Source organism: Diaphorina citri, unplaced genomic scaffold (assembly GCF_000475195.1).
Source record: "Diaphorina citri unplaced genomic scaffold, Diaci psyllid genome assembly version 1.1 scaffold1197, whole genome shotgun sequence".
NCBI classification, from domain to species: domain Eukaryota; kingdom Metazoa; phylum Arthropoda; class Insecta; order Hemiptera; family Psyllidae; genus Diaphorina; species Diaphorina citri.
Genome location: NW_007378626.1, coordinates 117303 through 142959, shown reverse-complemented (window position 1 = coordinate 142959; position 25657 = coordinate 117303). Strand labels below are relative to the sequence as shown.

The following is a 25657-nucleotide window of genomic DNA, read 5'->3' as shown; positions in this document are numbered from 1 at the left end:
AAAGAAAAAGAAAAAAAACCTTTTTCTATTGATTTCTAGTTTCTAGCTATATAGGTACTTAAACCAACCACCTGTATTAACAAAATTTCAAATTTGAAAAAATGTTAATGAAATTTAAAGATAGTTATCAGCTCAGCTCACTCTTGAAAAAAGTGGAATAATTGTTCCTTGACTTCCTTGAGCATTTATAGCACATTGCATACATACTTAACGGTATTATAATTTTAGAATATGACGACCTTTAAACGACCAAAATAAAGGAAAAATGTGAAGAAAATGTCGATAGTCGAGCCTCGAATATCGAGTGTTCGATAGTAAAAGTATCGATAGTTCTCCTAATCTCTTGGAGGGTTTCAGCAGTCATTATATATAAGTTCTGTGGGTCAACTTGATAAGGAGAACCAAAAAGGCAGATATATTTTGCAGAACCTTCTCCTTATCAAGATAGTTCTCCTCCTCAATGAAGCCCCCTCCCAAGATCAGATGCTGGCTACGCCCATGAATTAGAGAATTAGACCTTCTGAAACGTGCTTATGATTGTATTTAAAAGAAAATAATGAGGTATTCCTGATTTATTTTAAAACTTATAAAGTAGATTTTATTTTTGGAAAATAGCGGCTGATTTGTAGAATTGTAAATAAGAATTCGTGAACTTGCCGTACTGGAAATAAGCCACTAATTGGGTCATAATACCTACTTATAATAGTTATATGAATTCTAAATGTTTGAGATACATAACCGTATCCTCTCTGTATAAATTGGATTCGTGATTGCGTAATCAATGCTTCTTTGCTTTCAAAAGTAAGGTCTGAGGTGCAGATAGTTTCACTTTGCCGGGAATATTTCTAGCCAGAACTTCGTCCTTAACACTCTTGATGAGATCTTTCTCTCGTGATGACGCGTTCTTGTCTTTGAGGAAAATATTCTGGGCGGTTTTCGACGCTTTTCCTCGCTTTCCTGTACCAGGCATTAGCTTGACTTTATATCTAAAAATAAACACATAGAAAAATCAGGCATCAGTCTTGATATTGACCTAGAATATTTATTCATTCAAAATCCCAGGTGGGGTAGTTTAAAATACAATTCAATACGATACAATTAAGTAAATTTAAATAAAATCTACAGTAACTTTTGACTGTACATTGCATTTAGAATGTGGAAATTATTAGTTACCCTCCTTACCAGGTGCATCAGGTGATCGTATTATGGGGACACAGTAGAGGCCCGGCCTCTGTGTTGCCTCTTTGCGCACAGAGAGGCATAATAAAATACGGTCTATATTCAGTATTGCCGAGCACTCCAATTAGATTTATGATTATGAGATAAATGATGAAAAGAGGAGGGTTTTCTTAAAGTCTCAGCTTTGACAAAAGAGTCTGCGTGAGGTTTACAGTTCACAGTATACATAGTAATAAATACTTACTTGTAATTGGTGAGCGTCACATAGGGGGCCACTACAGGAACAGCAAATAACAATTCATCTTCATTGCAAGGTTGCCCAGTGAGAGAATCCAGCATGTCTACCTCAGCACTTACTACAGGCTCTGTCTCTATCTCATCTCCTTCTCTCTCATCAGGATCAACGGCAGGCTGAGGTCTAGGGGGGTGTCTACTGTCTATCTCTCTTGTCAATTTAGCTATACCTCCTTTCTCCCTTTTGCCTTTCTTCGACTTTTTGTTTTCTTTGTTACCAGCGGACTGAAATAAATTCAACAGAGGATATGTGATAGGGTAAAAATTACGAACAAAAGGTCTATTCTTACGTAACAAGCTGGGCCCGTCCCTCCGGGAATTTTTCGATCGTGGTTAAAGAAAATTAGTATTTATGTACCTACCTATTTTGTTTAATATTCAGTTTATTATTATTATTTTCTGAGGGTGATTTATACATCTACTTGGCTTTATGACGGTTTTTCAGATGAGATACGGGTGGGTACCAAGTATTCTCATCTCTTAGCTCAAGAATTATTATTATTACATAATGTATGTACCTAGTACCTATATACTTTCATGTAATGATTTAAAATCAAGACTAGAGCCCGTTCTCCCTTTAATCCTTTAAGTCACCCATCCACGTCCCTCCGGGGAATTTTTCGATCGTGGTTAAAGAAAATTAGTATTTATGTACCTACCTATTTTGTTTAATATTCAGTTTATTATTACTATTATTATTATTTGAGGGTGACGGTCTACTCCGTAGTTTATTCGATCATGGTTAAAGAATACCTTTGTATTTGTACCTACCTAATTTGTTTAATATTCAGTTTATTATTATTCTTGATTTGATTTTTTTATTTTACTTTCATGTAATGATTTAAAATCAAGACTGGAGCCCGTTCTCCCTTGATTCCCAATCTAATGTTTAAGTCACCCATCCATTTATTGGCCTTTCTCGGCGTAGCTTAACATAGGTGACGCTAAAATCGGTCTTAAATGATCGACTGAAGTGTTATCTGAAACTTTCTCGCTTTGAGTTCATAGGTCGTCGCGACAAATTTCAAGATCAGAGCTCATTTGTGTGAGAAAATGTGAAAAAAAGTATGGGCGTGGAGGTATATGGATAACCTGGAGAGAATTCAAACTTTCTTCTTCAAATCTTTGCTTTACTTGACCCGTTCAACTCCGGGTCATTATCTCAGAACTGAGTTCACTGAGTTGGGAATTGTCCAACTGAAAAGATTAGCACTTCAAAAAATGTTGCATTGGTGGTGCAGGATTCTTTCAATGCCTAGTGACCGGTATCCTAAAATTTGTTTCATGGCACTATTAAGACATTGATGTGATAACATTGATAGGGTTGTAGATGTAAGATAAAACTGGTGCAAACAATTAAAGCTGGTGCTAAATGATCTTGGGTATGAAAGTTTGTGGGTAGAACAGAACAGAGAATCCATTGTACAAAGCATTCAGATTCTGGCAACGTAGGATCCAATCTGCGTGCAAATGACATTATGCGAATTCTAGGCTCTAACTATAAGTTCAGTTTACAAAAGTCTAGTCATTCATCCGGTAGCTCCCGGGCCATCAGTTTGTCTGGCAGTCGAACAATTAACATTGAGTAAGAAAAGGTTTTTTGCCAAATACGTCTGTCAGGGGAAATGTTCTCTGTTGCTATCTCTTTTAGTAATACAAAATCTCGGTTCGAGGGGAGAAATCTTTGTTCAATTTGTAACGCGAGAGAATCAGACACTATTTGGCATTTCTTCTGTTGCTTGTACCGTTTTTACATCGTAGGTTAAAATGAACAGGAGACTACTCAATTTAGACCCTTGACCCACTCCCGACGGGGGCTGAAATGATTTGGAGTTGAAATTATTTTCGTATCTAACAAAAACATCCCGATTTTTTAGGTAGTCTGTGAAGAGGTAAACTAATGGCTTGGAAAAGCCAGCTCGAATCAATTTATCTATAATAGCATCATGTGAAATTCTATCGTAACATTTTTGGACATCAGTATAAATAACTCAAACCTTGTCTGGTCAACAGTAATATTAGCTGTCCTGAACTGAGATTCCAATTGTGCAAACCATAGCGCCGGTCGTTTCTTCCAGAAGACGGGAGGCTTGACCGAAACTCGGTGCAGTTCTAACGGGGTCACCACTATAAATAACATCGACCTGGTTTTCCGAAATGACCTTAGCTGTGTAGTCACAAAATTCTATTAGATTGCTTATAAGACTCCTTCGTATATTTTAGCGAATTCATTTAGGTTTGAGATGGGTCTGAAATTCGAGATATCAGTGGTGGAGCCTTTTTTTTTGGTACTGGAGTGACCACGGATTTTTTTAGTTCTTGGGGGAAAACTTTGTTCTTTAATGATGCGTTTATTATATCAGATATTGGTCTTATTAGGGAGTCTGAGAATTTTTTATATGTATAATAAAGGTGGTATGCCATCGGGGCCTGGTGGTTTATTGGTAGACATTGATCGAATTTCATTTCGGATATCTTTCTCTGAGATGGATTCTATATTGATTGACCGAACGAAGTGAAGGTCTATGTTTTAACTCGACCGTTTTGCATTTGGTTTGGATGTCTGTATGTTCCGCTATAACTCCCGATTGCCTGGTCTGATTTTGATGAAATTTGGTACACATCTTCATTAAATCAAGGCACGTCGCTGATTAAAATTTGGGGCCCCAAAGTTGAACGGGGCCACCGTTACGATCTTTCAAAACTTTACGATCCCCCAATACAGTTGCCACGCATATCAATACATATTATTTTACTCATATGATGTTCCGCTATAACTCCCGATTGCCTGGTCTGATTTTGATGAAATTTGGTACACATCTTCATTAAATCAAGGCACGTCGCTGATTAAAGTTTGGGGCCCCAAAGATGAACGGGGCCACCGTTACGATCTTTCAAAACTTTACGATCCCCCAATACAGTTGCCACGCATATCAATACATATTATTTTACTCATATGAAAGGTCAAGATCAAAAATTTTTCAGTTACGTTATGTACTTCTCGAGATATGCACATTTTAACGCGAGCGAAAGACGTGGCAACAGTGCATGAGTATACCTACTATACGCATTTGATTCTAAACAAAACGATTCTCTTTGATTCTAAACGCATGTGATTCGTCTCTAGAGCCTAAATCCAAAGTTTCAGCCATTGGTCCGTCAAAGTGTGTGTCTGTCTGTAAACAAAATATCTCGAGAACGGTAAGAGCTAGAGACTTGAAATTTGGTATGTAGCTGTCAAATGTGACAAGGATGCGACACGAAACTTTTGGTTAAGACCGGTGTAACGCTTGGCGGCATTTTACCGCTTTTTGGCGGTTTTCGGTGTAATTTAACAATATCTCGGGAACGGTATAAGCTAGATACTTGAAATTTGGTATGTATTTCACAAATATGACAAGGATGAAACTCAAAAGGTTCGGTTGAGATAGGTGCTGCGGTTGGCGGTATTTTGACCGCTTTTTGGCGGTTTTCGACCGTTTTTTGGTGGTTTTCAGCTATACCGACTAAACGGTTAGAGATATTGTAAATGTTACAACAGAACACCCTGACCCAAATAAGCACCATTCAATAAGATAAGGAAAGTATTTTGACCGCTTTTTGGCGGTTTTCGACCGTTTTTTGGTGGTTTTCAGCTATACCGACTAAACGGTTAGAGAAAAAATAGCATGATTTGATATGTCACACACGTACCTTTGGAAAACATGTAGGATTCGCGGATTTCGCGAACACCGCGCAAATCGCAAACAGCGAAATATTGGACCAAATCGAAAAAATAATGAGACCATAAGATTTGGGAGCAAAAAACACTCAGATTTGATAGGTCACACTTGTACTTTATAAGCACTTTTGTGATTCGCGTTTTTCGCGAATTCCGCGAAAACCGCGAATCGCAAAAATTCGAGTGAGTAGTCGATTATACTTCAAATTTAACGTAGAAAACGAATATGCAATAAAAAATAGGGGTTCTAATTTAAAAATCCAAAGTTGGTACCCGATTCGCGGACTTCGCGAAATAATCGCGATATTGCCAAAATGTCCGCTTTAAAAATCAAAAAGTTACGGGTTTTTTTTGTTTTTCGAAATTTCGAACAGGCTCCGAGAAAATCAAGTAAAGCATAAATTCTGGGACACCCTGTATACAGGGTGGTTCGTGATTTGCGAACCACGCTTATATCTCAGAAACGGCTAGGAATTAAAGAATGAAATAAACGGCATCATGTAGATGAAATTTCTACCATTCCCGAGATATTGTTAAATTACACCGAAAACCGCCAAAAAGCGGTAAAATGCCGCCAACCGTTGCACCGGTCTTGACCAAAATTTCGTGTCGCATCCTTGTCACATTTGACATCTACATACCAAATTTCAAGTCTCTAGCTCTTACCTTTCTCGAGATATTGTTAAATTACACCGAAAACCGCTAAAAAGCGGTAAAATGCCGCCAACCGTTTCACCGATCTTAACCAAAAGTTTCGTGCCGCATCCTTGTCACATTTTACAGCTGGATACCAAATTTCAAGTCTCTAGCTCTAGAAATAAGCTCAAAACTGACGAAAAAGAACAGTCTCAAATATTCAAATGGAAAATGCAAGCAAGTGTTTCTTTGTTGTTTTTTTTCAACTATGGCGTGACGTCACGTGCAGTGTTGTCAAAATATTAGCACTCGCCGAGCGGTAAAAAAAAAAAAAAATCCTTCGAAAAGCGCGAGTTCAAACACAAATATCTCGGCAAGTACACGACGGATTTTAAAATCGAAAACAGATTTGTGAATGTGATTTTTGACCGCTTCGTTTTATTTATGTTAGGTTGAATTATTTTTTACATGAGAATCTTCAATTATGTATTACGTAGGGTTACCCATTCATACGTAGGATTACCCAGAAGACATTTTTTCAAAGCAGGACATTTTTCTAAATCCTAAATTTGTCCAAAATTCAAATAGGTACCACCAAGTTAAACAACATATGAGAGGACGTTATTGTTAAAGTCTCAGCTTAGGCAAAAGAATCTGAGTGAGGTCTACAGTTCACAGAACCACTAGTATAATCAGGTTCTGTGGATTGATTGAAATTTGGTTTGTAATGGGATGGATTATTGTTATATGAGTTAATTAATAAAGTACTGGGCAAATGTATCTGCTATTATTTGGGGATCTCCTATTGTTCTATTTTGATATGTTAAAAGTGGGGCTGCATTAGTTTTTTTTTTTTTTTTTTTTTTTTTTTTTTTTTTAAAATTTCCAAAACTCTTTTGGGGTGTGCTTTATTTTTTTTTTTTTTTTTTTTTTTCTTTTTGTTGTAAAATTTCCAAAACTCTTTACTATTTGTTTTAATTTTTTGTGTGATATTTTCCACGTGTTTGGTGTAGTTTTGTTTTATTTCTTTTTTAATTAATTTTCTTAATTTAGAATATTCAAGCTGTGCTGTGTTGTTGTTTTCTTTCGAATTTTTCTTAATCTCTCCTTTCTTTTGAACATTTTTCTTGTTGCTAGCTTCCACCAGTGAGGAAATTTGTTTCTTTGTATGTACACTGTATTTAGGGACGTTTTTTTCAAATGTTTCGTTAAGTTTTTCGTAAAATATTTTAAATTTGGGTCGTTCTCATTTTCTAATGTGGTCCAATCTATTTTTTTAAGCTCGTAGTTTAAAGCGTTCATGACCACTTTGTGAAATGCATACGTCTTTTGCGAGTTAAGGGGTACTTTATTGTGGGTTTCAATTCGTTTAAAATTAACATTGATTAACAAGGGGGGGATGGTTTCTGTCCGGTTTAACAAGTCCATTTTCTTAATCAACTTGTACTGACATATATTTATTTTTTGCAACGTTGAATTTGGCAAGGTTTGTGAGACATAGATCAAGGGTTCTACCCTTATAGTTTTGAACTGAGTTGTGAGATTCAAGGTTGTATAAATTAATCAAATGATTTAGTTCATTTACTCTAGAGGTATTTTCAGTTTGGATTCCATATTCTGGTATATTGAAGTCTCCAATTAACATAATTTTTTGTTGTGAAAGGTCAATACACTTGTTCATTTTATCGGTGAGCTTCTTTATGGTGGTGTTTTTGTTTGGGGGCCAAAAATAACATACGGAAATGTAGATAGAATGTCCTGAAAAGGTGCACTTCAGCCATAGGTTTTCTAGTTCAGAGCTATTTTCGTTTAATGATGGAATACGTACCGCAGTGAGGGAACTTTTTATGGCTATCAAAATCCCACCTCCGCCCTTTTTTGTCGAATTCGTCAAATCCCTATCTTGCCTAAAGATTGTATATCTATTATCAAATAATTCATTATTATGGATATCTGGGGTTAACCATGTTTCAATGATGACGACAATATCGTAATCTTCGCTAAGTAGGTTAACAAAAAATTCTTGGGTTTTATTTCTAATGCTGTTTGTATTTTGATAGAATATTCTAAGTGACGGGGATATTTTAGTATGTAGGTTTCTAGTAGGTATTATTTGATGGTTACTGGGTGTTGCGTAGTGTGATGAAGGAGCATGCATATTTGTTTTATGTTGTTTGGTATATTTCATTGATAAACCGAATACTTTGTTTATAATCTTATTACAGAGATAGAATTTGCCCTTTCGGTCAATGTGTATCAAAGCATGAGTCATATTATGATATATTTGTATGAAGTTGTGTGGGTCGAGGCAGGTTATGTTTTTGTATTTTTCGAGGTAGTGTTTGATTTTGACATTCAGATTTATAATGTGTTTGTTGATTTTTCGTGTGCCATAGCGGGGAGGTATCAGAACAAACAATATTTCAAAGTTGTTACATTTATGTTGAAGCTTATCTAAGGATTATAATTGTTATAAACCAAATTGCAGATTTATAATGTGTTTGTTGATTTTTCGTGTGCCATAGCGGGGAGGTATCAGAACAAACAATATTTCAAAGTTGTTACATTTATGTAGCAGCTTATCTAAGGATTATAATTGTTATAAACCAAATTTGATTTGTATTGATCCATTTTTCTGTTCTGTATTCTTCTTTCATTCATTTTCATTTTAAGTATGTATTGGTTATGTCCAGTATTTATTTTATTATTTTTATTTTTTCAACAGTTTGCTCTAGTTTTAATATTAATTTTTTCATGTTAATTGTAATTTATTTTTTTGGCCAACCACAAAACCAATTGTAACAATTATTATTACAAATAAAGTATATATCTATCTATCTATCTATCTAAATTTCAAACTATTGGCCATTTTGTCAAATTTAAAAAGCTGGTTTTTCATGTTTCTAAGCAAGTAAACATAGATGGAATATTTACCTGAAGTATTTCCATTTTCAACTTCCTTTCTTCCTCATCTTGATCCTTGTACTTCTCCTTCATCTTCTTCAGTTTACTCTTCTGTCCTCTTTTAATAATTTGATTTGCAGGTTTATTCTCTGCAAAAAATAGTAGTTTGTGTTTATTACGGTGGTAAACTGGAGTAACACCAGTTGCGTCCGAGAACCTAAAATCTTCCAATTTGAGTTCCAAACCAAAAAAAAAGTCATCCTATTCGCGTCTAAGATACCTGAGAGCGAGAAGTAAATAAATAAATAAATAAGTAACGAACAGTTGAGTTAAGTTAGAGGTATCATATCAAACCCATAGGTCTTCTGTTCTTATTCTCCTGGCAACATTAAAGACTCGTCTGTTTTCCTAACGCTATAACTCACAAAAAGTTGATCACTTGTGAAAGTTTTTTTCGCAGAATTAAAGACTCGTCTGTTTTCCTAACGCTATAACTCACAAAAAGTTGATCACTTGTGAAAGTTTTTTTCGCAGAATCATCATCATCATGTTTATCAATCCTAGGATTGGTTTGTAGATCGCCACTCGTCTCTATTTGATGTTTTCGTCTTCATCTCCGTGTAAGAGCTGCTCCCGGAGTACTTCACGACTTGATCGATGTAATTCAGTCGTGGTCTGCCTCTTCCTTGTCTTTCTTCTCTCTTCCCTTCTATGATGGAAACCATGTATTCGTTGTGCCGGTAAAGGTGGCCTATCCATTTATGTCTTCTATCTTGTAGCATTTTCCAGATCTGTCTTTGTTCACCAACCAATCCCAAAACTCTCTCGTTGCTCATCCTCTCTGTCCACTTTATCTTCATCATTCTCCTCCAACACCACATCTCAAATGCTTCAATCCTGTCCTGCTCACGTTTTCCAATTGTCCAAGTTTCCGAACCGTACAACGCCACACTCCATACCAATGTCTTGATTAGTTGCTTCCTAGTGTTAATATTGATGTTGTTAGAACACAGTAGTGTTTTTTCTTTAGGAATGCAACTTTAGCTTGGGCAATTCTTTGTTTTACATCAGTTGTACTTTTTGCATTTTCTGTGATTGTACTTCCCAAATATTTAAATGTTTTTGTCTGCTTTATAGGTTGCCTATTCACTAAGATGTTAACTGCTTCCGTTTCCTTGGTACATGCCATTATCTCTGTTTTTCTCATATTTTATTTATTTCTCATATTTATTTTTTTCATATATATTTATTTATTTTGCAGAATAGGGGGTGTTCAAACTATACCCTTATAACCAACACCTCTAAAATGAAAGATAACGAAAAACTAATGCCACCACGTAATTCAGCACCTAAAACTACACGGATTTGATATGTCACGTCCTTTGTTCAGGATGAAAAAAATCTAGCCCCCCGTACTTACCACTTACCAATAATGGCACAAGATTATTTGGTTCACAATGAAATTCGACGTAGATTTCAAAAATGAAATAAAAAAAATAGGGGTTCTCATTTCTCATTTGAATTTCTCGAGAAGAGAGTTTACCCAAAAAGTGCCACTTCCGGGATTTGAACCTGGATTTTGACATCACCATCGAATTTGCCATGTGCCCTTTTTTATATCTAGAAACTCCACCACAGAGTTCATCAACAAATTCTCTCACTTCATCTTTTATATACTCAAGAGATAGCTTTGCGCCACTCCAGGTCTCAATTGTAACTATTTGGGTTCTCGTCAAAACCATTTTTGAGAATTAAATAATTAAACTATCAATTAGAAAAAATTATTGCCAAGAAGTGAAAGGGCACGGTTAGATTTTAGTTAGGTGTTAGGTAAGATTTAAACATATTATAATATACATGATTATTTCATATAGTTAGTATAATAATTTTGTTAACTTTTTCCTTATCGGGAGGTTAACTTGTCAGTTTATACAAAAGTTATATTTCACTATTTATCACTTTTTTTGCACTAAGTTTTTAAAAATGAAAATGAAACTTTAAAATTCCAAGTCGTTTAAAAGTTACAAGGGGTTCGCTAGGACTTCTGAGCCATGCTCTATATGTAGAATAATGGTCACATGTGACAAGTAAGTATAATAAATAACCTACATAAGTAATAGGGGTTAACTAAAGGGAAAAAAAAAATTAAAAAATTATTGCCAAGAAGTGAAAGGGCACGGTCAGATTTTAGTTAGGTGTTAGGTAAGATTTAAACATAATATTATAATATACATGATTATTTCATATAGTTAGTATAATAATTTTGTTAACTTTTTCCTTATCGGGAGGTTAACTTGTCAGTTTATACAAAAGTTATATTTCACTATTTATCACTTTTTTTGCACTAAGTTTTTAAAAATGAAAATGAAACTTTAAAATTCCAAGTCGTTTAAAAGTTACAAGGGGTTCGCTAGGACTTCTGAGCCATGCTCTATATGTAGAATAATGGTCACATGTGACAAGTAAGTATAATAAATAACCTACATAAGTAATAGGGGTTAACTAAAGGGAAAAAAAAACACACACACACACAAACCTTGTTCTGATCGTTCGCTATCTTTCTGTTCAATTTGATTGGATTGGTTGGATGTAGTGTTTCTTTGTTTGGGTTTAGGCTGAGACGGTTTTACAATCACCGGTTTATCATCCCCCAGGAATACCACCTCATCTTTATCTTCTTTGTTGTCACTCTTTATTTTATTCCGCAGAATGAGATTGGTATTTCCGCTTATGACAGCGCTGAAATAATATTGGTCAAAGAGTCATGAATACTATAGGTAACTGATATCGGGAGTCATGAATACTATAGGTAACTGATATCGTAAAATTTCCAACAATTTAGAAACAAAAAATATCATTTTACTCATAAAGGGAAGAGTACAGGAATTAATTCCAGCTAAATCAGCGATCTGTCACCACAAAAACCCCTATCCCCCACCCCCACCACCACAACTTTTTTTTTGTTGCAAGTTTTGTTTCCTAGCTAAAGAAAGAGAATGTGGGAAGTTGCGGTGATTCCATTTTTAGTCCGAGAAAAAGAAGGAGTTGGGGGAAGTTTGGTGGTTTCCTTTTTTTTTTTTTTTTTTTTTTTTTTTTTTGGTAAATTATTGTCCATTGCTTACCTATCTGATGCGTGGTCCACTTTGATCTGAGTGTCTGGAAAGCTAGTTTTCTTCTCTGTTTCTTTCTCGTCTTCCTCTTCAATAGTATTTAACTTCTCCTCATCTCCACTCAGGCTTACTTCAACCTCATCCGCTATCACCACTTCATGTTGTAACATCTTGAGAGTTTCTTCAGCTTCTTCTTCCAAACTCCGGACTCGTCGTTCATCTTTATGTCTGGGAGAAATAAAAGTCATAGCTGTTACTAATTTCAATCTGAATCATTAGTGGGACCTATTTGAAGCACAATTAACCAACCGATATGAAATTCTCATTTTTGGTCCTTCCCCTATTAGCGGAAGAATATCAACAAATAAAAAATTGAATGGCCCTGGTCAAACATGTACCAAAGAATTTAGTTTTTGTATGCTGTTTAACATTATAATTATTTAATAAAAAAAAAGACTTTTAGTTTTACAAAGTTAATATATTTTATCTATACGCGTACCTATTTCGGGTGTTACCCCATTCTCAAGATGATATTTAATTAAAACAAATAATTATCCAACTACCTATACATTTATCTATACGCGTACCTATTTCGGGTGTTACCCCATTCTCAAGATGATATTTAATTAAAACAAATAATTATCCAACTACCTATACAGTATAACTTACGCTAAAATAGAAAACAATGTACAACAAGAAGGGGGAAATACAGGTGGTGGTGATGCCGTTTATTTCATTCCTTAATTCCCAGCCGTTTCTGAGATATAAGCGTGGTTCGCAAATCACGAACCACCCTGTATATAACTTACGCTAAAATAGAAAACAATGTACAACAAGAAGGGGGAAATACAGGTGGTGGTGGTGGTTGTTTAGGTATCACTTAAGTTATAATTTAGGAACCCCTGATTATGTTTTGTTATCATATGATTTTAGAAAATAATAAAAAAACACATTCTGATTCTTGACTTTTGATCTTCCTAAAATGAAGTATCTATCCTGTTCTTATTTTATATAATTATTAGTTAGTGAATAACTAAACATGGTGTCAGAAGTATCAAAAAATAGAATGAATCCTTTAACTCAAGACCGGGTATACAGAGTGTTTATGAAGTCCGGGGACCCCTGAATAATTTTTGAACGAATAAGATGAGAAGCTGAAATTTAGGGTAGTGTTTTATATTTTAAAATTCCATTTTTTGAAATACTGACTAAATTTCGGCCGGAGCCAGGGTTAGTCCCAGGAGGGCCAACTTCAAAATCTTAAATAGGAACCCCCTAATTGTGACATAATTATCCTAAATACATAGAATTTCCGTTTTGAGTTTGGATGAAATTCGTATGGATAATAAGGATCCCTCGAGGAAAGCACCTCGTACCTCCTAGTTACGCAAGCGCAATGGCTTAGCTCCATACACAAAAAGCACACTCTGATGCTTAGGTGCAGAGTCTAATAGCTCCTAAAAAGATGGGTTAAGCTAACAGGAATCTACGCAAAAGATTGGTTAAAGGAAGCGAGATAGGAAAATTTGGACCGATTGCAATACTTTCTCATTACCTTGTATAGGTTCCCTATACGTAAAGGTAATAGAAAGTAAAAAAGTTGAAGAATAGGAAATTTGGACCGATTGCAATACTTTCTCATTACCTTGTATAGGTTCCCTATACGTAAAGGTAATAGAAAGTAAAAAAGTTGAAGAATATTTTTTGTTGGAAATGACCTCTGGAATTCACCCTAGGCTTTTTGGTTACGGTTTCGTGTCTGTCTTATGTCTGTATGTCTGAAGCAAATAGAAATCGCAGCTGTTACTAAATGTGAGAGGCAAACGTTTTAAACACAATTATATCATATGATACTTTTGAAAGGCATTCGATAAGCTCCTTTATTATTCTTACGAGGCGTCGTTTGGTCGTTGTTGAAAGGAATTTAACTGAGCCACAAACCATTGGCTTGTGGGCCCATCATAGTTTTAGGTGGCAACTACTGATCATCTTAGATGACTGAGGAATGTCATGGAACGTTATAGATTGTGAGGAAAAGTTCAAGATGTAATCAGTGTATATATATATAAGAATCTTACCTACTAATTGAACTCTCCTCGAGTTTGAAGAGGAAGGAAATGCCCATGGCCAGCTGACAGGGAGGAAAGAAGTTTTTCTTGCCCCGGATCATAAAACTACCCGTGGTCAAGAATTCTCCGGTTGGGGCAGTCTTGCTCACCTGATCTGCTTTCACCCACCATGCGTTTGTCACTACCTTAGCGTCCCATGCCACACTGAAATAATAGTTGATTCGTATGTGAAACATAACCAAAGAGAGACAGGATATTAATCAATTTTCCGGAAAGGTCTTAACAACAAATAAAATCAAATAACTCAGTTTACAGTGTAAACTTTACACCACCATCAGGATTCAACGGCCGCTTTATCCTGCAGCTTAACGGATATTTCCACCCATTTCCTGATTTTGAAACTTTGGAAAGATTGCAATACTTTCTCATTACTAGTATAGAACATTACATTACATTACATAGCTTCGCTTTCTTTCTATTACTGTTTTTTACTTCAGTGCTGAAACTTTACACCACCATCAGGATTCAACGGCCGCTTTATCCTGCAGCTTCCCAAATTTTATCAGGGGCTCCCTAAATTTTCGATTTTCTAAGGAGCGTTCCATTAAGAATGATACTTTTGCAATATTAAATAAAGAAACAGCAGTTTGTAGTAGGTATTAATTTTAGCTGTCAAAAGCCTACTTTTTACATAAAGCTAAATCAAAATTTTGAAGGTGTACCTTCAAAATCAAGCCCCCCCAAAAATTTAGGCAAGAACCGCCTATGAACATAGTATAATAATACTTGCCTAAATAATTTTCCGAAGATATAAACCAGTAGAACTTCTCAAACCAATACACTTTCCTCGCTTTGTTAATATTGGTCATGGTTTGAACATCCTTCAGCGTCTGTTTGGTTTTCTTCTCAGCTGACTTGAGAGCTTTCTCAGTGGACTGAATGGTCTTCTGTTGCTTTTTAGCTGCCGATCTTTTCAGGTCAAAAAATCTGAAACCAGTAAGATTTCCCAAAAATTACTGTTTCATTATTATTATTATTATTATTATTATTATTATTATTATTATTATTATTATTATTATTATTATTATTATTATTATTATTATTATTATTATTATTATTATTATTATTATTATTATTATTATTATTATTATTATTATTATTATTATTATTATTATTATTATTATTATTATTATTATTATTATTATTATTATTATTATTATTATTATTATTATTATTATTATTATTATTATTATTATTATTATTATTATTATTATTATTATTATTATTATTATTATTATTATTATTATTATTATTATTATTATTATTATTATTATTATTATTATTATTATTATTATTATTATTATTATTATTATTATTATTATTATTATTATTATTATTATTATTATTATTATTATTATTATTATTATTATTATTATTATTATTATTATTATTATTATTATTATTATTATTATTATTATTATTATTATTATTATTATTATTATTATTATTATTATTATTATTATTATTATTATTATTATTATTATTATTATTATTATTATTATTATTATTATTATTATTATTATTATTATTATTATTATTATTATTATTATTATTATTATTATTATTATTATTATTATTATTATTATTATTATTATTATTATTATTATTATTATTATTATTATTATTATTATTATTATTATTATTATTATTATTATTATTATTATTATTATTATTATTATTATTATTATTATTATTATTATTATTATTATTATTATTATTATTATTATTATTATTATTATTATTATTATTATTATTATTATTATTATTATTATTATTATTATTATTATTATTATTATTATTATTATTATTATTATTATTATTATTATTATTATTATTATTATTATTATTATTATTATTATTATTATTATTATTATTATTATTATTATTATTACAATCAAATAGGTGAGGGACATCGTGTGTGGAGTTTCTACAGAGCGGACAGAGGTCTACAATTGCTGGGTTTATTTTTGACATGTAGCTCTGTAGGTCCTTGCACCAGCCGGACCGGAGTTGCGCCATCAATTTCATCAATCACCATCACCATCGCCATCAGTAATAGTATCAGTATTAGTATTTTTCCAGAAAATTTCCATGAGCTTTCCAGAAAATTAGGGGGCGGAGGTACTTAAAATCAGTAAGATTACCCCTTCATTTAAATAAAATGTACAATATGCAGAATGTCAAGGAATATGAGGGGTAATGCGCCGCAGGCCGTTTTTCGGAAATACAACTTGATATTTAATTTGAACATTTTTAACTTTTGCCCAGGTCAAACAAAATTCCATGACTTTTCCAGGTTTTTATTAATTTTTTACGATTTTCCATGACTTTTCCAAGACTTTTTGGCAGATTTTCAGATTCCATGACTTTACCAGATTTTCCAGGTCGAGTATAAACCCTGTATTAGTATTATTAATATTAGTCTTTTACGACTTTGTTACAGTTAGGCTCTCTTACCTCTTTGCATTAGCATAGGCTGACAAATCTAAATCTACGTCCACAAGAGATGGCTTCTTGGTTTCAGAGGAGTCAGCAAACGGGTCACTGCAAACAATAGAATAACCAAAAATTGAATACTTTCTTTATTTGCACATAGTAATAGTCGGTGGCCGAACGTCACAAAAATGGCCAAAAGCTGTATTTCGTCAGGAAAGCACCAAATTTGGCATGGACCTTTATTTGGACCATATAAAACTTTTAGGAAGGGGTAACACCAAAAATCATGCATACGAACAAAATGGCGGTCAAAAAAGGGGTTTTTTGAGAATATCTCGTTTCCGGTAATTTTTTTCTAATAACAATGAATTAAGAGTTGTTTGTATTATCATTTCCTACATTTTATACATTTACACTTTTCTTCTAGGATGTACCGTAATGATTTCTTCAACATGGCGGCCAAAAAAGAGGTTTTCTCACAATATCTCGTTTCCGGTAATTTTTTTTCCAAGAACAATGAATTAGAAAGTTGTTTGTATTTTCATTTCCTACATTTTATAAATTTACACTTTTCTTCTAGGATGTACTGTAATCTCATAATGGTCGATCCCGTTTTCGGGGTATGCTGCTACTAAAGGGAAATCCTTAAAAATTGTCCAATATATCGAAATATATTGAATTATAATTATGTTTTCAGGTATGCTAATTTAAAAATAATAATAATAATAATTGTTATTTTGGTCGGTTTTTTATCTATTTGGCGTGACAAACGCGTTATCGTGATGTAGCACCCAGCTATCCTTGATGTTCGACCTCTCTTTGTGGACCCTTTGTCAAAGTTTTTCGAGCACATTTTTGTAGAATTGTTTATTTACAGTCTGCCCTTAAGGTACAAACACTGTGTGGACGATTCCATGGCTGTCAAAAAACACAAACATCTGAAACCGTAGTTGAAGAGCGTCCACAGCGAGGTTCATCTTCAAGCCTTTCTCTCCCTTCAAAAAATGCTTTGAATCACCAGAAAACTTGTGTCCTCGGAAAAATATCATCCCCATATCCATGACGCACCCCTAAGACACGGATTACTAGAAATGACGTAGAAGACAAATTTCTGATGATAGAGACTTGAAACTTGTAGAGATAAGTTAAGCTTCAATTATAATCAAACCTGAACATTCAAGTGTTACGCGTTCAGGCGTTACCGATCCGAACAAACAGATAATGTACGTCCGAAATACATATGTTTGTTATACACCCTGCCTTTCATTTTCATGTCCTACCGTAGTAGTGTAACTCAAAAAATACCACTTCGTGGCATAAAAAAAGACCCCGCCAAGTCGTTCCTCCCAAAATAAGTCAAGTGCCCAAAAAAATAAACAAAACTCCATTCCACCCCCAAAAAAGATTAGAAATCAATTTTGTACCCCTCCTTTTATTCACTTCATAATTTGTGTGCTCCTCCTTCACGTAGTACCTACCTTTCTTTCCCTTCATTGCACTCCTCTTTCCTCTAATATCACTTCTGCTTCACTGCATTGGCGGCGTGCCACCTACCTTTCTTTCCCCTCATTGCACTCCTCTTTCCTCTAATATCACTTCTCCTTCACTGCATTGGCGGCGTGCCATCGATTTATTTTAAAGTATTGTACGCCGCCAATGCAGTGAAGCAGAAGTGATATTAGAGGAAAGAGGAGTGCAATGAGGGAAAAGAAAGGTAGGTGGCACGCCGCCAATGTCCTTTTTTGCCCTATACAATGTCCTTTCTTGCCCTATACAACTAATGGTAAAAAACTAATGCAACTATAAAAGGAGGGGTACAAAATTACCATTTACCAACTAATGGTAAATGGTAATCTTTAAAAAGTTCCGGTTGGGGCCTAGAGAGTTTTTCTAATTTTTACCAGTAGTAAATCATTGTTCTATGTTCTTTTCTAAAGCACCTGGTTCAAAGATGGTGTAAAAAATTGAGGAGAAAAAAAGTTACGTTAACATTTATCTCCAGAAACATGCATTTTCAGCAAAAAACTGATCCTTGTTTTTGATTTTTTTCTTTTTTTACTCGCAGATTATGTAGGTATGCGGTCTTGCGGAATAAGTTTTAAACCTTACAACAAATAACATTAATGATGGTTTTCCCGAAAAAAAAAAAAAAAATTGAACACTGAACAGCAGTTTGAGAAAAACCAAAAAATACGAGCGTCCGGTTAATTTTGCCGGTCAGTGTAGTAACAGCATTGGGTAAGCTTTGATAAGTTCCGATCATTTCCGAGTGAAAAAATACCATAATAACATCATTGGGTAAGTTTTGGTACTTCTGATCATTTCCGAGTGAAATACATCATAGTAACATCTAACATAATTTATTAACTTTCATGTAGCTGGTCCTAACCAACTTTGGATATTATGTATCACCTCATCAGGTAACCCGGCATTTAAGAAGAAAAACAGAAAAGGCCAAATACGTCCTTTGTCACTGTCCTCAATTGTCTATTGCAATCAGAAATGATATCTGTTCAGTTTTAAGTTTAAACGTTTCGTCATTGTAATACATAAATTTGAAATTTCCCAGGCTTGAAAGAGTTAATAATGTTGATATATCTAGGCGCACGGCACTGCGTCAGGCCAAGTTCCGGCCTCAGCACGCCAGTGTTGTATATTACACGAAACATTTCGAGCCATTTTTACCTCCATCATAACTCCGTTAATTTTCCACCTAATGTCACGAAATTTGGACCACATGTTAAGTTATACATGTTTATTGTGCCTGCGAAATTCCTAAGTTCTAGCTTTAACCGAAGGGGTAGAAAGAACGGCTTGAAAATCGCTTATTTTACGGCTGACTCACTGATTCACTCATCAAAATTATGAGGCACTTCCCGATGTCGTAGAAACTTAAAATTTGGCAGGATGGTAGGTCTTAATGAGTAAGTAAAGGGAAAAATCTGAAAGTCGGCGAAAGTTTCACTGGACTCCGCCCACAGACGGAATTAACCACTTTTTGGCGGTTTTCACTAAACGGTTAGAGATATCGAAAAAGTTATGAGAGTAGACCCCCCAAAACCATACCTAAAACCCCCCATTTTGTAATTTTTATGAACATCGGAACAACGGTCAGCGGTATTTTATCGTATTTTTTACAATTAACGGTATATCGACCGCTTTTTTACTGACTAAGGGCTTAGTTAGGTATCAAAAAAGATATTTCACCACCAACAACAATACCAACACCAACAACTACATCAACACCAATAACAACGTCAACAACTCATGGAAAATTTTCAAAAGCTCGCAAATAGCTAGGTAATAAGGAGATATGTACCTAATTATCATTTGTAAATACACACTTAGAAGAAAGTAAAAATCTGATGTGAACATCACACGACTTTCCTTATCCTCTTGAATGATGCTTATTTGAGTGTTTTTTTACCCTAACTTTTACAATACTTCTAACCGTTTAGTCAATATAGGTGAAAACCGCCAAAAAGCGGTCAAAATACCGCCAAGCGCAGCAACCATCTCAACCAAGTTTCATGTCGCATTCTTGTCACATTTGTGAACTATATACCAAATTTCAAGTCTCTAGCTCATACCTTTCCCGAGATATTGTTAAATTACAGCGAAAACCGCCAAAAAGCGGTGAAATGCCGCCAAGCGTTGCACCGGTCTTAACCAAAAGTTTTGTGTCGCATCCTTGTCACATTTCACAGCTACATACTAAATTTTAAGTCTCTAGCTTTTACCCTTCTCGAGATATTTTTTAGATAAAGAGTGAGGAGTTGTAATCTCCTTCGAGAGACATTGAAAGAAATAAAGAGGAGGAAACGTTTTGTGAGTAAGTTCGATATCAACTGAATTTTTATTCGGGAAACGACAACCAAATCTTCACAAAAATATGTGGCTGAAACTCTCGCCACATATAAATAACATCGACCTGGTTTTCCGAAATGACCTTAGCTGTGTAGTCACAAAATTCTATTAGATTGCTTATAAGACTCCTTCGTATATTTTAGCGAATTCATTTAGGTTTGAGATGGGTCTGAAATTCGAGATATCAGTGGTGGAGCCATGAGGTAGGTACATAGGTACTGATTTTCTCTAATCACTACGGGCTAAAAAATTCCCGGAGGGACGGACCCTGCTTGTTTTTTTTTTTACTTGACTTGGACTCGAACCACCAACCTCCGGATCCGAAGTCCACCACGCTAACCACTACAGTCACTACACCACTCGCACCTCACTGTGGACGAATCCTGTTGCAGCGGCAAACTTCCTCGGTCTTGAAACTGCTTGATGTAGCCAGCGTTAACAACAACAACATAAATAAGTAGCAAAATCGCAATACAACTTAGGGTTTTTTCAGACAATGTCTTGATCCAGATTCAAGATCTTAAACAAATAAAATTGTCTTTTACAAGCTTCAAGTTGAGAGCTTTGGTCTCCTCTCCAGTCACCTACCTATAGCACACAGCCATGATACCAGCTTCAGTCAATGTTTTCGGAGGAATAGGATCAGAGGTAGGGTTCTTGACTACCACACTACTGGCTCCAGTTATATCAGCATGCACGTAAACATCGTTGGCTCTCAGGTATCTCTTCACGATCATCTCGTTCTGCTGCATATCACGACCCCCGATTACTGGAACAAAATCAACACCACAAAGTTAGTTGACCGAACGATAGTGAGGTCTATGTTTTAACTCGACCGTTTTACATTTGGTTTAGATGTTTGTTTGTTTGAATGATTGTTCCGCTTTAACTCGCAATTGCCTGGTCCGATTTTGATTAAATTCGGTACATTTTACTTCTTGAAGATATCAATGCACGTCGATCCTTGGAGGTCGCGGAATTGAGCGGGGTCAGTTTTTGGTCAGAACGTTTTTCAAAGTCCAATAGGTGATAAACCCTTGTAATTTTTCTAAAAAAAAAAAAAAAAAAAAATCTTGGTAAATCTATTGTTTTAAAAAAGGTCAACCATTCTTTAAATCTTTTGAGTGATTGTAAATATTTAAAACCTGTTCTGTCTTTTGTATTACGCAAGACATACCTATGTAGGCACCTTTTTACTTTCCTTATCCTATAGGAAGGAAAGTAATGTAATCGTTTCAAATTTTCGATGGTCAGTTTTTAGTGCCAAAACACGTTTTGAGGTCCCTAGAGCCTAAATCCAAAGTTTAAGCCATTGGTGTGTGTGTGTGTGTGTGTGTGTGTGTGTGTGTGTGTGTGTGTGTGTGTGTGTGTGTGTGTGTGTGTGTGTGTGTGTGTGTGTGTGTGTGTGTGTGTGTGTGTGTGTGTGTGTGTGTGTGTGTGTGTGTGTGTGTGTGTGTGTGTGTGTGTGTGTGTGTGTGTGTGTGTGTGTGTGTGTGTGTGTGTGTGTGTGTGTGTGTGTGTGTGTGTGTGTGTGTGTGTGTGTGTGTGTGTGTGTGTGTGTGTGTGTGTGTGTGTGTGTGTGTGTGTGTGTGTGTGTGTGTGTGTGTGTGTGTGTGTGTGTGTGTGTGTGTGTGTGTGTGTGTGTGTGTGTGTGTGTGTGTGTGTGTGTGTGTGTGTGTGTGTGTGTGTGTGTGTGTGTGTGTGTGTGTGTGTGTGTGTGTGTGTGTGTGTGTGTGTGTGTGTGTGTGTGTGTGTGTGTGTGTGTGTGTGTGTGTGTGTGTGTGTGTGTGTGTGTGTGTGTGTGTGTGTGTGTGTGTGTGTGTGTGTGTGTGTGTGTGTGTGTGTGTGTGTGTGTGTGTGTGTGTGTGTGTGTGTGTGTGTGTGTGTGTGTGTGTGTGTGTGTGTGTGTGTGTGTGTGTGTGTGTGTGTGTGTGTGTGTGTGTGTGTGTGTGTGTGTGTGTGTGTGTGTGTGTGTGTGTGTGTGTGTGTGTGTGTGTGTGTGTGTGTGTGTGTGTGTGTGTGTGTGTGTGTGTGTGTGCAGAATAAAGTTTACACGGGCGGTAAATTGGCAATCGAACCCGCATCAACCTAGCGCTTACAAAAATTCGCTGGGATTTTATTTTTAATTCAACTCTGTTTCTCTATTTCAGATCTCGAGCCAATATAAGCCACAGCCCCATGACCTTCACAACAAGTCGTTCTTGATTTGGCCACCAAGGCAAAGCGCCTTAAAACTCCACCCTTGGACTTTTCATCCCCCTCACTACTCGGTACAGTCGAATTAGGTATTCTTGACCTTATAAGCCGAAAACGGTGCGCCCAACAACGGACCCCTCAAACTTTCCGGTCTCATATCGCCACCAGAGTCCCTTTCCCTCGCTGATCATTCACGGCGCATGCGTGAAACATTTCCCGAGGTTAACCGATCATGTCCGAACTTCGGCCGATTCTCCCGAAGACGACCACGATCATTCCGCTGTCGAATAACGACATTTGTGTGACGTCACTGATCAAGGAGAAAATCCGAGAGTACATGATGAAGGGACAGGCGAAGGAGGTGGATCCAGGCGACGAGGCTTCCCCTATTAAGGTGAGTAAATGTATGTTAAAAATCTGGTGTGAACATCACACGACTTTCCTTATCCTATTGAATGATGCTTATTTGAGTGTTCTTTTTCTCTAACTTTTACAATATCTCTAACCGTTTTGCCGCTTTAGCTGAAAACAGTGAAAACCGCCAAAATCGGTCGAAATCTGTCCAAAAGCGGTCAAAATACCGCCAACCGCAGCACCTATCTCAACCAAACGTTTTGTGTTGCATCCTTGTTACATTTGTGAACTACATACCAAATTTCAAGTCTCTAGCTTGTACCGTTCCCGAGATATTGTTAAATTACACCGAAAACCGCCAAAAAGCGGTAAAATGCCGCCAACCGTTGCACCGATCTTAACCAAAAGTTTCGTGTCGCATCCTTGTCACATTTGACATCTAAATAACAAATTTAAAGTCTCTAGCTCTTACCGTTCTCGAGATATTCCCATCCTTACTTACTGTAGGGTTAGCTAACACTCAGCAAGATGTCCAAGGACAAAACCTAACTAAAACGCTTCTGGAGATCGCTTGGATCTTCGAGCTTAGCTAGGAAACAGCTTAACCCCATAAACAAAAAGCCCAAACTGAGGCTTAGGTGTAGGCTGTAGGGGCTGGACAGCCCCAAAAGATGGGTTAAGCTTCTACGAATCTACATCCCATTCCATCCATCGATCTCATTAAATCCATCTCATTCCATTCCATCCATCCCATCCATACGTACAAACCATGGGCTAAGAACCACTTTTTTGGAATCAGGGGACCCTAAAACGGATATTTCCACCCATTTCCTGATTTTGAAACTTTGGAAAGATTGCAATACTTTCTCATTACTAGTATAGAACATTACATTACATAGCTTCGCTTTCTTTCTATTACTGTTTTTTACTTCAGTGCTGTTTTTTATTTTACCTGTAAGTTAGTCTTGTGTTGGATCTGTGCGAGCGAAAACCCGTGTTGGTAAGCGATATAGTAAGCGATTAGTACACTGATAGTCAGTGAGTTTTCCAGTGCGATATCTAAGTGTTAGTGCCGCGATAAGTGACAGTAAAGAACCCAAGTGAAAGTTAATGTTAACCGTGATAGATAAGCGATCGTACTTGTGATAAGAGATTGTACCGTGTAATAGCGTTATAGCGATTACGTTTCCTGGTTTCAATTTTATTTTGTTCACAGTAAGGTGGAGCATTTCCCGAAGGGGTATCTTCGGGTAATACAAGTGTTAATCATTCAGTCTTACGTAAGGAAGGGCGATTAAACAGGATACTATCAGAAGTTACTTCGGGGTCTAATATTAGCTATTGTAGATGAGTCATCCTTGACTCTGGACAGATTAACTATGTGCCAACACGTTTCCTGGTTTCAATTTTATTTTGTTCACAGTAAGGTGGAGCATTTCCCGAAGGGGTATCTTCGGGTAATACAAGTGTTAATCATTCAGTCTTACGTAAGGAAGGGCGATTAAACAGGATACTATCAGAAGTTACTTCGGGGTCTAATATTAGCTATTGTAGATGAGTCATCCTTGACTCTGGACAGATTAACTATGTGCCAACACGTTTCCTGGTTTCAATTATCCATAAAATATTTTTAAATGATAAAATTATGTAAAAAAAAGACAACAGTGGGATTCGAACCCCCACCCCACCCGCTCATCGTTTATTCAAAGATCACACTCCTTACCACTCGGACACTCCGACTTTTGACTCTACGAAGTGCAAAACTTCCTTATTAATCAACTCGAGCGATATTTTAGAATTTTTCCCCTAAAAATCACTCTTTTATCAAATTTAAGGCTGAAGGGGCCCTTTGGGGGCCTTGAAAATATGAAAAGGCACACCTACCACTCACGAGAAAAAAAATGAGCCATCAACCATCAAAATCGGTCCAGTGGTTTAGGCTGTAGAGCGGTCAACGTCAAAGAAGAAGCGGAAGCAGAAGCAGCAGCAGCAGCAGCAGAAAATGATGAAAAATTTGACGTTTTTCAAAGTCAAATATCTCCGGCTAAACTTAACTGATTTTGATGATTTTTTTTTTTCAACTTGGTCTACTTTCATGCCCCAACACACACGCGCAATCCGTTTTCTTCCATCATTTGTAGTTGTCCCCCTACAACTACCTGAAAACGGCTACTTTCCCTGTCGCGTATAATATCTCTAGTAGCGCGGTCAAACTTTCTTGACTTGGCGGGGCGGAGCGCTACCGCGCTCCTTAATACAGGGTACAGGGTAAATTAGGCGTCGAGTGGATTGGAACTCATCACATGTCTCCAAAGTCCACACCTCAGCACGCCAGTGTGTACACAGTATACACAAAACATTTCGACGCATCTTTAACCCTATCATAATTCCGGTAATTTTCCACGTATAGTCATGAAATTTTTGACCGAACGAAGTGAAGGTGTACGTTTTAACTAGACCGTTTTGCATTTAGTTTGGATCTTTGAATATTTGTTCCGCTATAACTCGCGATTGCCTGCTCCGATTTTGATGAAATTTTGCATTCTTCTTAATGACATCAAAACACGTCGCAAGTTCAAATTTGGGGTCTTAGGATTGAGCGGGGCCAATGTCGGTCTGAGCGTTTGAGATAAATTCAGAGTTCAATAGATGACTCATCACCATAAATCATTGTATTATTTCTTCAAAAACAGTTCTAAAATAAGAAGAGAATAAGTCTTCACTTGACTAAAAACAGTTCTGTCAAAAAACCCCAATTCTTGGTAAATCTATTGTTTTAAAAAGGTCAACCTTTTTTTTTTTTTTTTTGAGTGATAGTAAAAAAACCTGTT

General features: G+C 35.8%; 1 protein-coding gene across 1 annotated transcript in view; it reads right to left on the bottom strand.

The window, feature by feature from the left end:
- Nucleotides 1-564: 564 nt before the first annotated feature.
- Nucleotides 565-25657, bottom strand: part of LOC103514656 (nuclear export mediator factor NEMF homolog) — a 27429-nt gene continuing 2336 nt past the window's right edge. The window contains 8 exon segments of the mRNA XM_026827562.1: nucleotides 565-986; nucleotides 1424-1698; nucleotides 8765-8883; nucleotides 11271-11473; nucleotides 11857-12072; nucleotides 13923-14234; nucleotides 14598-14900; nucleotides 16431-16517. Of these exon segments, the coding sequence (XP_026683363.1) occupies nucleotides 779-986; nucleotides 1424-1698; nucleotides 8765-8883; nucleotides 11271-11473; nucleotides 11857-12072; nucleotides 13923-14234; nucleotides 14598-14900; nucleotides 16431-16517 (1723 nt within the window). The 3' untranslated portion in view covers nucleotides 565-778.